Source organism: Antedon bifida, chromosome 5, assembly GCF_963402885.1.
Source record: "Antedon bifida chromosome 5, ecAntBifi1.1, whole genome shotgun sequence".
In the NCBI taxonomy this organism is placed as follows: domain Eukaryota; kingdom Metazoa; phylum Echinodermata; class Crinoidea; order Comatulida; family Antedonidae; genus Antedon; species Antedon bifida.
Genome location: NC_136230.1, coordinates 1,929,885 through 1,946,093, shown reverse-complemented (window position 1 = coordinate 1,946,093; position 16,209 = coordinate 1,929,885). Strand labels below are relative to the sequence as shown.

At 34.0% G+C, this 16,209-nt stretch overlaps 1 protein-coding gene across 1 annotated transcript; it reads left to right on the top strand.

Annotated features, from left to right (window-relative positions):
- The first annotated feature begins 4,380 nt into the window (after positions 1–4,380).
- LOC144842551 (mitochondrial fission 1 protein-like) lies at positions 4,381–14,819 on the top strand. The gene is made up of 4 exons (XM_078699005.1): positions 4,381–4,462; positions 5,070–5,279; positions 12,347–12,452; positions 13,911–14,819. Exons 1-4 carry the CDS (start codon positions 4,418–4,420, stop codon positions 13,997–13,999), a joined length of 450 nt encoding a protein of 149 aa, XP_078555131.1. The 5' UTR covers positions 4,381–4,417; the 3' UTR covers positions 14,000–14,819.
- Positions 14,820–16,209: the final 1,390 nt, after the last annotated feature.

Sequence of the window (16,209 nt, the reverse complement as noted above, 5' to 3'; positions counted from 1 at the left end):
GATTATTTTGTAGTTTTAATAAAGTTATTCACTTCCGTAGAAAAAAAAAACAGGAAAAAATTAATATTTTCACTTATGAAATGACAAAATAAATGGTAAAATTCAAACAAAAACCTATTGGCTGGCAGCCAATTTGACTATTTTTTTGCTTTAAATTAGAGTTTTTTTAGGTAAATACATTTTTTTTTTCAATCCAATTTTTGGTGAAAGTGAATAACTATTAGGTGATATTAAAATGGCATATTCAACAACAAATTTTTTAAGAATATAATAATAATAAAATCTTTATTTTAAAACGGAGGCTCGTTCACAACAAAATGTGTTCTTCCACGAGGCCGTATGAAAGAAATAAAACTAAAATATCACAATAATCAAACTGATGAACAAACAAGAAAATTATACATTGAAAAAAGAAAAAAGTATATAAAATTTATATTAATGAATTAATAGATTTTCTAGTTAGTATTTATAAAATAGAAAGGCTAAACAATTATAAAACTCACTACAACAAAACAGGCTTAAATTAAAAAGAAATTAATCTTTTGAAATTGTTTAGGGAAAGAGCATTTTTTGTGTTTATATCAATTTCGTTCCAAATTTTGGCTCCATTTCAATTATTTTTTCAGTTCATTTTTTAAATTTTGTACATCTTTAATTACACCATGCAGATTCCTGCATGGTGTAACCCTATTGTATGCACAGTGGGTACGTGGTTCACCCCAAATACCAAGAATGAATTTGACATTTCTTAGAAAAGTTGCAGCAGTTTTCTATTTTAAAACTAACGATGATTTATATTTGCACTATTTCGACAAAATTTATGGAGTAAATATTTAAACAGTAAAAATGTAGGACTTTTTTAGCCATGTCATAAAAACAAACTCATAACCTTACAAAGGTCGGAGAACTTCTAGTTGTTGAACTTACATAACAGACTTTTGTATGTTAACTTATTATTAGTAAAAATGTGTGTATGTATTTTGTTTGTATTGTTTCAAACAGTATAATATTGTTGGGCCTACGATTCATTGTACATTGTTGTCACAACAAATAACAGGTATTATATATTTGTCTAGATGAACATTGTTGACAAGAATGTTAGCCTCTACTAGTTAGTTTTGTAAAAAAAAATCAGGAAAAATGTAGGACTTTTTTAGCCATGTCATGGAAACAAACTCATAACCTTACAAAGTTCGGAGAACTTCTAGTTGTTGAACTTACATAACAGACTTTTTTATGTAAATAAACTTATTATTAGTAAAAATGTGTGTATGAGAGTATGTATATTGTTTGTATTGTTAAACACTTCAAACAATATATTATTGTTGGGGTCACACCGCCGCCGACTCATTGTACATGTCATTGTTATGCATTTTAGACAACAAAAAACAGGTATTATATATTTGTCTAGAAGAACATTGTTGACATTGTTGACATGAACGTAGGCCTACTAGTTAGTGTCACCGCTGCACCGTTAAAATGTTACGCATCTCTAATAAATAAATATTGATGTTGTAATGGGTTTATCCATTTTTATCATGTTGATGATAATCTTTTATCTATTTTCAAAGTTATAAAATAAAACCGTAGTAATTGGTAGATAGGTGTACGTGTATCAAATCCACCAAATAGGCAAAACAGAAAAGAAAATATAAAAAAAAAATAATATCGAACATTTAAAAAGCGCTCTTTACCAGAGTCTCACAGCGCAACATGAAAAGAATAACTATTGAAATAGGTGAGTTTTCTGGAGAGATTTAAATTGAAAATAAAAGTAAATAAAAGGTGAAACAATACAAAAATTGTCTAAAAATAGAGTTAATAAATTTATAGGCACCTGACTATTAATCTATAAAAGTTACTAACAATAGATAACTTGACACAATAGTGTACAAGTCACCACCAGTGTTGTTATTATTATCACAACAATGTGAGTAAGAGGAGGTTGGTACAGACTTAGTCTGGACAAATACCATGATGAATGCATATTAGTGGTCATGCCACGATGCCATAATATCCTGTTGAGTGAGCAACCCAAGAAACAATGGCGATATCCACTTTCTACTGAGTGAATGAATCAGTGAGTCTTCCATATAAAGGTATTAAAAACAATCCCTGGTTGGTTTTATGCACATGATATTGAGTTCACCTTCCGTCTTAAAAATGTGGTCAGGTGTTTATCTTTTTATAGATATTATGTCTATGATTGTAAAGAGACTTAAATGTACTACAGTACGTTGGTGAGTGCAAAGTTTAAAGATCCCCCCCAAAAAATGAAGATTAATTAAATCAGACTTTGAATAGGTTATTTTTGATTAAATCTCTTCCAAAGAAAAACAAAGTTTTCACTTATAAAATAACAAAATAAATGGTTAAATTTAAACAAAAACCCACTGGTAGTGTCAGCCAATTCGACTATTTTTAAAAATTTCAATTTTTTCAGGTAAATAAATTTTGTTTCAATTCAATTTTTTGTCAAAGTGGATAACTATTATGTGACATTAAAATGTCAAGAATGTAAGAATTATTTTTTCATGGGGACAATACAGCTTTAATTTGAATGAAAACTGTTGTTTTTATATACAATTTTATGAAAACTGTACTCAGTATTATATGTTCAGAAACAGTTTTATTCTTATATTTTATTCTATTCATTCATGTTTGTGTCTTGTTTCTAAATGTTTCTTGTCATAAGATGTCTGAAATATTTGTAATGCCTATTTTTTCCCAATTTTATAAAAAGCTAGATTAATTTTTCTGATACAATTTCCCAACATCCTCCCTGTGTTGGGATCTAGGATGTTGAGAAAAGGACTCAGGGAGAAGGCATGGTGTGGTGTGGCTGCATTGGTGTGGTGTGGCTGCAATGATGTGGTGTGGCTGCAATGGTGTGGTGTTGCTGCACTGGTGTGGTGTGGCTGCACTGGTGTGGTGTGGCTGCATTGGTGTGGTGTGGCTGCAATGGTGTGGTGTTGCTGCAATGGTGTGGTGTGGCTGCAATGGTGTGGCTGCAATAGTGTGGTGTGGCTGCAATGGTGTGGTGTGGCTGCAATGGTGTGGTGTGGCTGCACTGTCAGTACAGTAAATTCCCTCACCTTTCAATAAATGTTTGGGGATGGGGAGGAGAGCTACCCATTGAAAAAATAAATGCGAGGGGGTGTTTATTCCATGTGGGCGTTTATTCATTAAATTTAGTTATATTGTTTATTTATTAATAATGATATTTTTGGAATCTCATGCCTCCCTTTGTGTGTGGTGTCTAAAATGCTATGTCACATATATTATTTTTTTTCCCTCACCATTGGTGTAAATTCATTAAATTTGTTTCTGTTTATGAACTCACTATTACATAAAGATATGGTTGGTATTTATGTCCCCCTTTGTGTTTTGTGTATAAAATAAAATGCTATGTCACATATTATTATTATTTTTTCCTTTTTTAGTGTAAATTAAATAGCTGATATCATCATGCTATTTACTACTATATTACAAAAGAGTCAACACAGATTGGTACAAATTATATATAGGCCTACAGTAGTATAAATACAATGCTAACTTATGTGAAAAATTCTTCAATCCGTCACATTGTTTCACAAACACAATGGGCTATCCACTCACTGATGATTAATCACCACAGTGCCTCCACCCAAACGGAGTGCTGTTGTCAACAACAATACAACCAGTAAGGTAATACAACACCAGTATCAAGACAATGGAAATATATTTGTCTCTTGGTATTTGCGGTGTTATAACCATTGCACAATCAGACAAACTTACTAAGGATAGATTTCCACATTATTTGAGCTTTTAGTTTATCTATTGTAAGTTACTGTTTAATTTTGAATTACCAGCCACCACAACAGGATCACCTCTCATGCATCGTTCATTCGTGGAACCAAGTCCACCACGAGAATGAAAAAAAGACTGAATCATCATCATGAAGAATGCGAGAAGAATGTTACAAATACATTCCGTACTGTAAAATAATAATATCTTAAAAAAGAAATAATACCTTTCACACCACAACAAGATCTTTGCAGCCATCAGAAAAACTACATAATCTGTTTTCAAAACAAATAAGCCTACTTTACTTAATGTTTTACTGTGTTAAACTTTTTAGGCAAATCGCATCGCATGTTAGTTTTTGTCAACACTATTGAAGTAGAAACTAAAATATGAACCGGAGCGGTTTGTGTGTTTAAGACCAACAGCATAAAAAGTACAAACAAAGCTTTCTTTCACCAAAAATATTTGATCCCATTCCGAAAAATTTGAATTATTTTTTATTCATAAGTATTTTCTAAAATACCACTATGAAATAATGCTTCAAGTTTAAAGTCAAGTCAGTAAATTAAGTTTAGGCGCTAGGCCGCTTAGTTCGTTAATTATTATTGTCTATAAAAAAAAAAAATTAAAGATGGAGGCAATCGTAAATGACGAAGCGACAATCTCTGACATAAAAGTACGTCAATATTGTACAATTATTATGTAATTTAAGTGAATTTTAGTTTGTTTTTGTAATAAAAAAAGTAATAGATCCGTTAGTAACTTTGTTTGAAGATAAACATAAGACTATGGAGACATTTTCCAGGCTAGGCTCTTTGACTACTTTCCATAATAAATTAGCTACCCTACTAAAAGGGCTAGACTAGGGGGCCAGGGTCTGAGAATGCAGGCCTAGGCGCGCCTAGATCAACTACTAGTTTTGAGGCGCCTACTAGATATAGGACCTAAAGGGGCCTAGCAAGATAGGCCTATACTAGGGCCTAGGCTAGTTATAGTATACATCTACCACCAGGCCAGGCCTTATAAACTTATTCTTCACATGATATTAATTTTTTTTTTAAAGTTTAAAATAGATATAAAATAGCCTTAGTTTAGTTTAGGCCTAGTTTAGAATAGTAGGCCCTAATATTATATTAGGCTAGATAAAGAAAAGAAAAATATGGCTATGCACACTTTTGGCCAATAACTGCTCTGATTGGAGAAGTCTTGTTAAGTGCACTATGTCACACATGTCGCATGTATATTATTAATATTATTTATTTTATTAATTAATATTATTACAGAAATGTGAGGCTGTCTATAATGCTGAGTTATCAAAGGGAGTCGTCACAACTACATCACAATTTCAATATGCGTGGTGCTTAGTTCGCAGCAAATATGCAAATGACATGAAAAAAGGCGTTGCATTATTGGAAGAGCTGAGCCATGCTGGGCATCCCCAGTTAAAACGTGATTGTTACTACTACCTTGCAATAGGAAACTACAGGTTAAAGGTCAGTAATGAACTTTAATTTTTGTGAGTATGTGATAAATTATTCAGTATCTCATATATCGGTGCTCCATCTATATTTGTACAGTATCATATTATATAGGTGAAGTTTGGGTCATTTCGGCCACTTTTTATCAACACCTAAATTCATAACTTTATAATTTGCTCACCAAAGGGTTAGGTTGGTTTACTATTTCCCAGGCCTTGAGGAATGTGTTATTTTGGGGGGTAAAGTATGGGGCCGAAATAAACAGAGGTTGATATGCACTGGATGACCAAATTATGTAATAGGCCATACACATTATAACCAAACCTAACACAATACAGGTACCACATGTGATACTTATGTGACAATGTTTTACAAAATTTACTTTATTTTCTTATTTGGAGATATGTTGCAGAGATTCAGGTGGATCCATAGAATAGGAATTTCTGTGATGTGTCATATTTTTACACATAAAGCCCTGCAATATATAAATTTCACTTAAATTTTTAAAATTGTTATTATTTTCAAATAGAATACACACAATAAGGAAAAATATTTCCACTTACGCATGTCTGGTTTTGGACAATGGCAGTTACACGCCATGCATGTGTTCATGTGCGACACATTTGAATTGTGTGTATAAACTCGCTATTACACACATCATAAAATATACATAATAGATACAAATATTGTTGACATATTTTACTGTATTTAACCTTTTTCAAGAATACACCCAAGAATTGAAATATACAATCATAAACAATGAGTAAAAATATCCTAAATTGACATTTTTTATTGTATTTCATTATAACCTTTTTTTTCCAGGAATACACATGTCACAAGTGACATAAAGTTGTGTATATATTTTGCAAGTCATTCTTACTTTTCCTTTTGTTTTCACTATTTGAACCTTTCTTTTGTTTTAGGAAGCTATTGTGTGAAGCCAGTGGAGCAGAGTTGTTGTGTTGCAGAGAAGGATTGTGTGGTGTTTGCTGATTGGAGGAGAGGTATAAGGGTTAAGTTAGTGTGTGAGTTGCTGATTGGTGGAGAAGGATAAGGTGGTGATATGTGGATAATTGAGGGAATTTTGAGGTGAATGGAAATTGAGAGGAGACAGAGAAGGAGGGCTATGTTATGTTAAGCCAGAAAGGGATAGGTGAATATTGATATGAGAAACTAAGACGTGCAGGAGAAGAAGTAATTGAATTATGGTGATATAGAGCTGAAGCAGAAAGGAAATAATGAGATATACGTGAAGTTAATAAATTGTGAGTTGGAGATAATTATGGTGATATAGAGCTGAAGCAGAAAGGAAATAAAGTGATATACATGAAGTTAATAAATTGTGAGTTGGAAGTAATACTATAAGGCTGTACTTAAATGTAGAACTGTTAATTGTTGAGATTACTGAGGATTAATTGAAATTGTGAATGTAAATTGACGGAAGAAATAACTGTTGGAAACAGCAGAAGTTGTTGCATGTAAAGAATTGTTTGGAAATATTGAAGAGTAACTGGATTGATACTGATATTATTTTACGTGGAAAAGGAGAAAGAAATAATTGGTCGGGGAGCGGATTGCAGTGCAGAACGACATCAAGAAACATTTTAACTTTATATTTGATTTATTTATATGTCAGAAAATAGGAAGAATTATAATTGATAAGACAAGCAGAACGGGAGCAGAGGCGTGGGAGTTGTTTATTTGCAGAATCGTTGTAACTTTTATCTTTCTAATTTGTTTTTGTGTCAGCGTAGGAGAGAAGGCAAGAAGGAACGATATTGTGGACATTTATTATTGTCTAATTATTCATCTTGTGATATTATTGTATTTGAAAGGGGGGTTTCGGGGATTTATTTAAAAATAAGAAGATTGTTGATATTTTGTTTGGAAGGATTGGGAAATTTGGGGAATTGCATAAAGTTTGTGGGGAATAGGTATACGGTATCATTGTTTGAGAATTGGTTGGGTTTTTTTTGTGGGTTTTTTTTTGGGGGTTTGAATTATAAAAGAAAGAATTGGTTGTCAAAGATTATTATTAAATTTTACTTTTTACATTTATATGTGTACAGTTGTGGCTATTTACCGTTGTTCATCGTTGGTTACCAGCAATTACATGTCCGAAAGAGCCGTAATTGCGGCTGTGTGACATTTATGGGGGCTCGTCCGGGAAACTTTGTAACCTAGCGTGAACATTGGTAGATGAAACAATTGTACGTGATTCTTGGATTGTCTATTTGCCATATTATTGGCATACTGTATACTTATATTGGATACTTATATATATATATATATATTTTTTTGTTTTTCTTAAGAAATGGATCTCACTAAAATTGTTGACGCAGGAAAAGTGTTGGGGTTAGATGGAGTGGAATTAAGAGAGTTTGTGGAAAAGAGAGAGGAAGCTGCCAGAGAGAGAGAAGAGAGAGCACTAGAGAGAGAAGAGAGAAACAGGGAGAGAGAAGAAATGGAGCGAAACAGAGACAGGGAAGAGAGAGCACTAGAGAAGGAAGAGAGAGAGAGAAGAGAGGCACTAGAGAAGGAAGAGAGAGAGAGAAGAGAGGTACTAGAGAGGGACGAAGCAGAGAGAAAAAGAGCGAGTGAAGAAAGAGAGAGAGAAAACGAACAGGCCTATCTTATAGAAATGCGAAGGTTAGAAATCCAATTAGAACAAGAAAAGAATCGGGCACGGCCGGGTGGTAGAGTATTGCCCAATCCTGAGTCACGGGTTAAGGCCAGTAAACCTAAATTACCCCCTTTCCATGATCGAACAGATGACCTAGATGCCTATCTGAAAAGGTTTGAACGGTATGCGACTAGTCAGGAGTGGAAAGAAATTGAGTGGCCGGTTAACTTAAGTGCCCTACTAACTGGGAAGGCTCTCGAGGTTTATTCCAGGTTGTCGTCAGCTGAAGCTAACGATTACAAACTGTTGAAATTGGCTCTTCTAAAACGGTTTCAGTTAACCGCCGATGGATTTCGACATAAGTTACGAACAGCTAAGCCCGAATACGGAGAAAGCGGCCCGCAATTTGCTGCGAGGATAAGCAATTATCTTGATAGGTGGATTGACCTAGCAGAGGGGGAAAAAACCTTTCAGGGGTTAAAAGATTTATTGCTGCGAGAGCAGTTTACCGATGGGTGTGGGAAGGACCTAGCTCTGTTCCTAAGGGAACGTCAACCGAAAACGATACAAGCGATGGCTGAAATTGCGGAGCAATATTTGGAAGCTCGTGGGGGATTATTTGGTAAACCAATAGAGTTTAAACAAAAAGAGCCAAATTCTCCTCAACTCTCCTCTAATAATGTTCCCAGTACATCCTCATCACAAAGCCCTTCTAGTTTCCGTAGTCCAACTTGTTTTATATGTCATCGTGTAGGTCACCTAGCTAGAAATTGCAGAGCCTCAACTATGCATAAGCCAAACTCTCCTCCAAAATGTTACCGATGCTTAAAAACAGGACATATTGCCAGAAATTGTAGACAGGACGCCAACAGTTGCGCTGGGTTGTCTACTTCACCACAAAAAGAGTCTGATTGCCAGAAATGTACAAAACAACACGAATGTAAAGCCAAAGAAGAAATTCCCGATGTGGGTGCCAGTATGGTTACGAAAATGTCAGAGTCTTTAAATCAATGTTGTATCAATAATGATGGTGATAAGGTCACTCTTCAATGTGGGCACTGTCTTCCAATTATGACAGCGGCTCTAAATAATTCAATTAGTAAAATGCCCGTTTATACAGGTTGTGTTGGGTCACGCTGCGTCTCTGTTCTTCGTGACAGTGGCTGTAGTGGGGTGGTTGTGAAGAAAGATCTTGTATCAGCCGAACAACTTACTGGTAAGGAGAAAACATGTGTGCTGATTGATGGCACGGTCCGCAACTTACCGGTTGCATTAATACATGTTAATACTCCATTTTTTTCAGGAAAGACGTATGCACTATGTATGAATAACCCTATTTATGACTTGATATTAGGTAATATTGCAGGAGTACGAGCACCAGGAAATCCAGATCCCACATGGACAGAGCGAAATCTTCAAGGATGTTCTGTTGTTACCCGGTCTCAAGCTAACACTATGGATAAACCATTCAGAACACTTAAAACTACAGAAATACACAAGCAAATCATCACAGCGGGAATTATGAAAACCGCCCAGCAACAAGATATCAGCCTTGCAAAATTCAAGGATCTTGCAGAGAAACAAACTACAACTGTGAGTAACAAACAAGTCGAGTTTCTTGGCCATGTGGTAGGGAAAGGACATGTTCAACCTCGAGTGGAGAAGATACAAAGCATCTTGTCAGCCAAACAACCAGAAACAAAGAAACAACTCCGGTCATTCCTTGGGATGACCAACTACTATAGAAAGTTCATTCCTAATTACTCTGTGATTGCTTGTCCATTAACCGACAAAACGAAGAATCGGGAACCTAACCGAATATGTTGGGAGAAGGCCCAGGAAAGTGCGTTTGTTAAACTTAAGGAAAAATTAAACAGTACTCCAATTTTATGCCTTCCTAATTTAAACAAAGATTTTATTTTGAGAACAGATGCGTCCGAATATGGAGTGGGAGCGGTTCTAATGCAGCAGTATGGTGACGTGAAGTTTCCCGTGGCGTACGCTAGCAAGAAACTGCTTCCTCGAGAAAAAGCATATTCAGTGATGGAAAAAGAATGCTTAGCCATTGTATGGAGTGTACGAAAATTTGAGTCTTATTTATATGGACGAAACTTCACGTTGGAAACTGATCACCAGCCGCTTGTGTTTATGCACAGAGCGAAATTGTCCAATGGGCGAATTATGAGATGGGCCCTGGCTCTACAACCGTACAAGTTCCGAATAGAGGCGATTAAAGGCAGTGAAAATGTAGGAGCTGATTATTTAAGTCGAGTGTAAATAGGACCCGTCACGGTATGGAGAAAATGTTGATACATTATTCTTTTAGAGGGGAGTAAATGTCACAAGTGACATAAAGTTGTGTATATATTTTGCAAGTCATTCTTACTTTTCCTTTTGTTTTCACTATTTGAACCTTTCTTTTGTTTTAGGAAGCTATTGTGTGAAGCCAGTGGAGCAGAGTTGTTGTGTTGCAGAGAAGGATTGTGTGGTGTTTGCTGATTGGAGGAGAGGTATAAGGGTTAAGTTAGTGTGTGAGTTGCTGATTGGTGGAGAAGGATAAGGTGGTGATATGTGGATAATTGAGGGAATTTTGAGGTGAATGGAAATTGAGAGGAGACAGAGAAGGAGGGCTATGTTATGTTAAGCCAGAAAGGGATAGGTGAATATTGATATGAGAAACTAAGACGTGCAGGAGAAGAAGTAATTGAATTATGGTGATATAGAGCTGAAGCAGAAAGGAAATAATGAGATATACGTGAAGTTAATAAATTGTGAGTTGGAGATAATTATGGTGATATAGAGCTGAAGCAGAAAGGAAATAAAGTGATATACATGAAGTTAATAAATTGTGAGTTGGAAGTAATACTATAAGGCTGTACTTAAATGTAGAACTGTTAATTGTTGAGATTACTGAGGATTAATTGAAATTGTGAATGTAAATTGACGGAAGAAATAACTGTTGGAAACAGCAGAAGTTGTTGCATGTAAAGAATTGTTTGGAAATATTGAAGAGTAACTGGATTGATACTGATATTATTTTACGTGGAAAAGGAGAAAGAAATAATTGGTCGGGGAGCGGATTGCAGTGCAGAACGACATCAAGAAACATTTTAACTTTATATTTGATTTATTTATATGTCAGAAAATAGGAAGAATTATAATTGATAAGACAAGCAGAACGGGAGCAGAGGCGTGGGAGTTGTTTATTTGCAGAATCGTTGTAACTTTTATCTTTCTAATTTGTTTTTGTGTCAGCGTAGGAGAGAAGGCAAGAAGGAACGATATTGTGGACATTTATTATTGTCTAATTATTCATCTTGTGATATTATTGTATTTGAAAGGGGGGTTTCGGGGATTTATTTAAAAATAAGAAGATTGTTGATATTTTGTTTGGAAGGATTGGGAAATTTGGGGAATTGCATAAAGTTTGTGGGGAATAGGTATACGGTATCATTGTTTGAGAATTGGTTGGGTTTTTTTTGTGGGTTTTTTTTTGGGGGTTTGAATTATAAAAGAAAGAATTGGTTGTCAAAGATTATTATTAAATTTTACTTTTTACATTTATATGTGTACAGTTGTGGCTATTTACCGTTGTTCATCGTTGGTTACCAGCAATTACATGTCCGAAAGAGCCGTAATTGCGGCTGTGTGACAACACACAAGCATTGAAATATACAATCATAAACAATGAGTAAAAATATCCTAAATTGACATTTTTTATTGTATTTCATTATAACCTTTTTTTTCCAGGAATACACACAAGCATTGAAATATACAATCATAAACAATGAGTAAAAATATCCTAAATTGACATTTTTTATTGTATTTCATTATATAACCTTTTTTTTCCAGGAATACACACAAGCATTGAAATATACAATCATAAACAATGAGTAAAAATATCCTAAATTGACATTTTTTATTGTATTTCATTATATAACCTTTTTTTTCCAGGAATACACCCAAGCATTGAAATATACAATCATAAACAATGAGTAAAAATATCCTAAATTGACATTTTTTATTGTATTTCATTATATAACCTTTTTTTTCCAGGAATACACACAAGCATTGAAATATACAATCATAAACAATGAGTAAAAATATCCTAAATTGACATTTTTTATTGTATTTCATTATAACCTTTTTTTTCCAGGAATACACACAAGCATTGAAATATACAATCATAAACAATGAGTAAAAATATCCTAAATTGACATTTTTTATTGTATTTCATTATAACCTTTTTTTTCCAGGAATACACACAAGCATTGAAATATACAATCATAAACAATGAGTAAAAATATCCTAAATTGACATTTTTTATTGTATTTCATTATATAACCTTTTTTTTCAGGAATACACACAAGCATTGAAATATACAATCATAAACAATGAGTAAAAATATCCTAAATTGACATTTTTTATTGTATTTCATTATATAACCTTTTTTTTCCAGGAATACACACAAGCATTGAAATATGTTAGAAAAGTTAAAGAAATGGAACCAACAAATAGACAAGCAGTAGACTTAGAATCTCTTATAAAGAAGAAGATGAATCAAGGTAAAATGAGATACAGTTGACTCTCCCAAACACTTTTTTTGAGGACCAAAAGGTCCCAAATTCTTTTTTTACCATTAAAAAACATTCCGAATACCAGACTTTCCGGAAAACCAGACATATTTGGCCAGCACAAAAGCGTCTGGTATTGGGAGAGCTGAGGGTGGGGGGCGAGTTAGGGGGAGGGCGTTTGGAGGACATTATCTTCAGTTCAACACTTTTACTGTTTTTTAAAGGAGGCAGTAATTATGTTATTATTTTATAAAACATAATGATTGTCATAAAAGATATCAAATTACAGAAAATCAACCAATTACATACATACATTTTACTCAGTCTTAGCTTGAAATAATCTGTCTCGTTTTTGAATGACTCTCTTTAAAAAAATGTTAGTAACAAACTTGATTGAAAATTAATGGTTAACCACCGTCTACCAGACAGGTGGATGGAGAAGTAATAATGGAAAAACAGAAAACACCAATTGTTAATAGTACACTGGAGTGGACTCACCTTTACCTTCATTTACATGACTCAACATGGTGGTATTAAAACAAAGAGTACCATTTCTCATTATGAACTCTTAGAAAAACCCACAAAACTGTTTCAGCCTTTTGTTTTGCAACAAAATATGGGTGGTTGGTAGTTGAAATCATTGGCTGGTGCCATATACACAATGTTGTGGTTCAGTTACCACTATTGTTAGCACAGTGGGATGTAAAGATTAGGAAGAGTCGAAAACCAATATACAAGGCTGTTGAAAACATAGCATTGGAAAATAAAACTGTTAAAGGAAACTCTGTCTACACTATCAAACATAATGTGATGTGTCCATATATGGACATGATGATATCATATCACTACCATATTTGGGCATATCACTACCATATTTGGGCATATCACTACTATATTTGGGCACATCACACTTTTTTTTGTCAAACTTGTTTGAAGTGTAGACAGAGCTTTTAGAGATCATGTTAAAAGTATTCTACTGCGCAGTTACTGCAGTACATTCAATGCTCCCAATACTGGACTCTCTGAAAACTGAAAACTCTCCCCAGAATTTTATCTAGGTCCAAAAGGGCCCAAATTCATTTTTACCATTAAAAACACATTTTGAATACCAGACTTTCCAGAAAACCTTCAAAGAGACTGTCACTGAATAAAGCTCTGTCTACACTATCAAACTTTATGTGACAAAAAAACGTGATGTGCCCATATATGGACATGATGATGTCATATCACTATCTTATTTGAGCATATCACCACTATATATTTTTTGTCAAACTAGTTTGATAGTGTAGACAGAGCTTAAGCAGTATGTATGATGAAAAAAACCACCCCTGCTAAATAATGATTACATAAGAGATTAAAAGAGTAAGCAAAATGTAGTTTCTGCAGTAACTGCAGTAGAACGGTTCCTAATTCTTCATACAATGATTTGTATTAATGTTTGTCTTGCAGAAGGACTTGTAGGGATGGCCATTGTAGGAGGTGCAGCTTTAGCTATTAGTGGCCTCATAGGTGCCGGCATTGCACTATCAAAAAAATAATATTTGCAGTTAAACCGAGAGGAAGGGGACAAGTCTTTAAGATAACTTCAGGGTGTTGGTCGCTAATTAGGGTCACGTTGTCGTCTGCTTTTATATTGTCTTGATCATTTTTTGGAAACAACTCGGATTGCTTACTGTAATGCAGCATTGGACCAAGGTAAATGTTAGTATAAATACAGTGGCAACATTTTTTTGTAAATAAAATCTTTAAAAATTATTTTGTTGTAGATTCATATATGTTAACAATAACTTGGTTGTTGTTTCTAAAGCTTTGGCTACACTAAAAGTGTGATGTGCCCAAATATGGTGGTGATATGCCCACATATATGGTAGTGATATGACATCATCATGTCCATATATGGGCACATCACATTTTTTCTGTCACATAAAGTTTGATAGTGTAGACAGAGTTTAATACAAACTTGGGAGTTAGTTTGGTATAAGTGTCATTTTGTCCTTATGAATATTCATGAGGTATGTATGTTCCTTTTACCATTGTCATGTTTTTGTCACTCATATAGTTTCCATTAATTTCCTTGTAAGAGGAATGTGGAATACTGATTACTAGAAGCTCGAGTGATCAAGCCATATATGGCATTTAGTTTTTTCGTGAGGTATGGCTAAATGGGATAGAATAAACAAACCGTATAAGGAACAAAATACATTTTGTCTATCATATTTGTGGAATTTAGAAAATTATTTCCACCAATTTGCATACTACCTTTTGTTTAAGTGATTGTATATAAATAATTATGTATTACTAATTAGAGAAACATTTAATATTCAGAAATAAAAAGTATATATTTGATTTATTGTATAAGTTGTGGAAATGTAATTTTATTTAAACATGCTTTAATGTCAAGGTCATATTGAATACAATTGAATATGGTAAAGAAACATTTGTTTTTTTTTATTACGTCTTGTTGCTTTAAAACAAATACATTCAGTTTGATAGATAAATACAATTCCCCTAAAGCTCTGTCTACACTATCACACTTTATGTGACAAAAAATGTGATGTGCCCATATATGGAAATAATTATGTCATATCAATATTATATTTGGACATATCACTACCATATTTAGGCACATCACACTTTTTTTGTCAAACTTGTTTGATGATAGTGTAGACACAGAGCTTAAGAACAATAATATAGGCGGCGCTATAACAAAATATATTGTCATCAGAGTTTGATGGCTGTGAAACAAAGTTGATTCATATTAGGTAATAAGACGTAATATCAACGGTGTCCATATAAAATACACACAAATAAATCTAAATACACTAATTAATCTGTTATTTATTGATTAAAAGATATTGTTGCTATACTGACATTTTGCATTTTGTTAATACTGCCCTCTATAGTTAAGTTTCACAAGTACACGAGGTATATTCAGAGGGTCATTCTGACGACTGGAGCATTCTCTACTTCTCTACGGAGCGCCATTTATGCCTTTATTAACTTCAATAATAGAAATAGTACTACGGTAACTGCTCAAGTGGACCCAATTTAGCACCAGGGTAGCACAGTGATATAAAATAGAAATAAAAGTCACTACTTTTAATATCGTTTCGTATATACCCATATCACAAACTGACAAACAGAAACATCTTGGCATTAACATGGATTCAAATTTATCTTTTTCTTTTCATGTAAATAAACTCCGTTCCAAACTGGGCTTGTCCATCTCCATCTTATCGCCTGCTCGGTCATTTCATTAATAAACACACATCCATACTCCTCTATAACACTATAATCCTCCCACAAATTGACTATTGATGTAGTGTTTGGGGAATCAGATCGAATATTGACCGAATACAGACCATTCAAAATAGAGCACTTCGCATTATCCTTAAAGCTCATCCTCTCACACCACGAACTAACATTTACAACACCTTAAATCTTCATACAGTCCAAGATCGCATGTATCTACAACTGGGCTGCCTTGCCTACAGGTCTGCAAATGGTCTTCTCCGGAATACCTTGCCCTGCGTCTTGCCAGAATTCCAAATCATCGATGTACCCCCGAAGTAGTGTCAGTGAGAGGAAATTTGTCGTCCCTTTCCCTAAAACTGAAACATTTAAGAACAGCTTCATCTATAGAGCACCAACATAACTGCATTTGCTACCCACCTAAGAAATGCGGTAACAATAAATAATTTTAAGTCTGCTCTAAAAAAATATTTAATCCCAAAAGAAAAAACTCAAC

What these genes read in the sequence shown, in the direction of transcription:
- LOC144842551 (XM_078699005.1), top strand. Translation starts at nt 4,418, where the DNA reads ATGGAGGCAATCGTAAATGACGAAGCGACAATCTCTGACATAAAA. An exon ending in CGACAATCTCTGACATAAAA is followed by an intron (nt 4,463 to 5,069) that starts GTACGTCAATAT and finishes ATATTATTACAG; the next exon opens with AAATGTGAGGCTGTCTATAA. An exon ending in TAGGAAACTACAGGTTAAAG is followed by an intron (nt 5,280 to 12,346) that starts GTCAGTAATGAA and finishes TTTTTTTTCCAG; the next exon opens with GAATACACACAAGCATTGAA.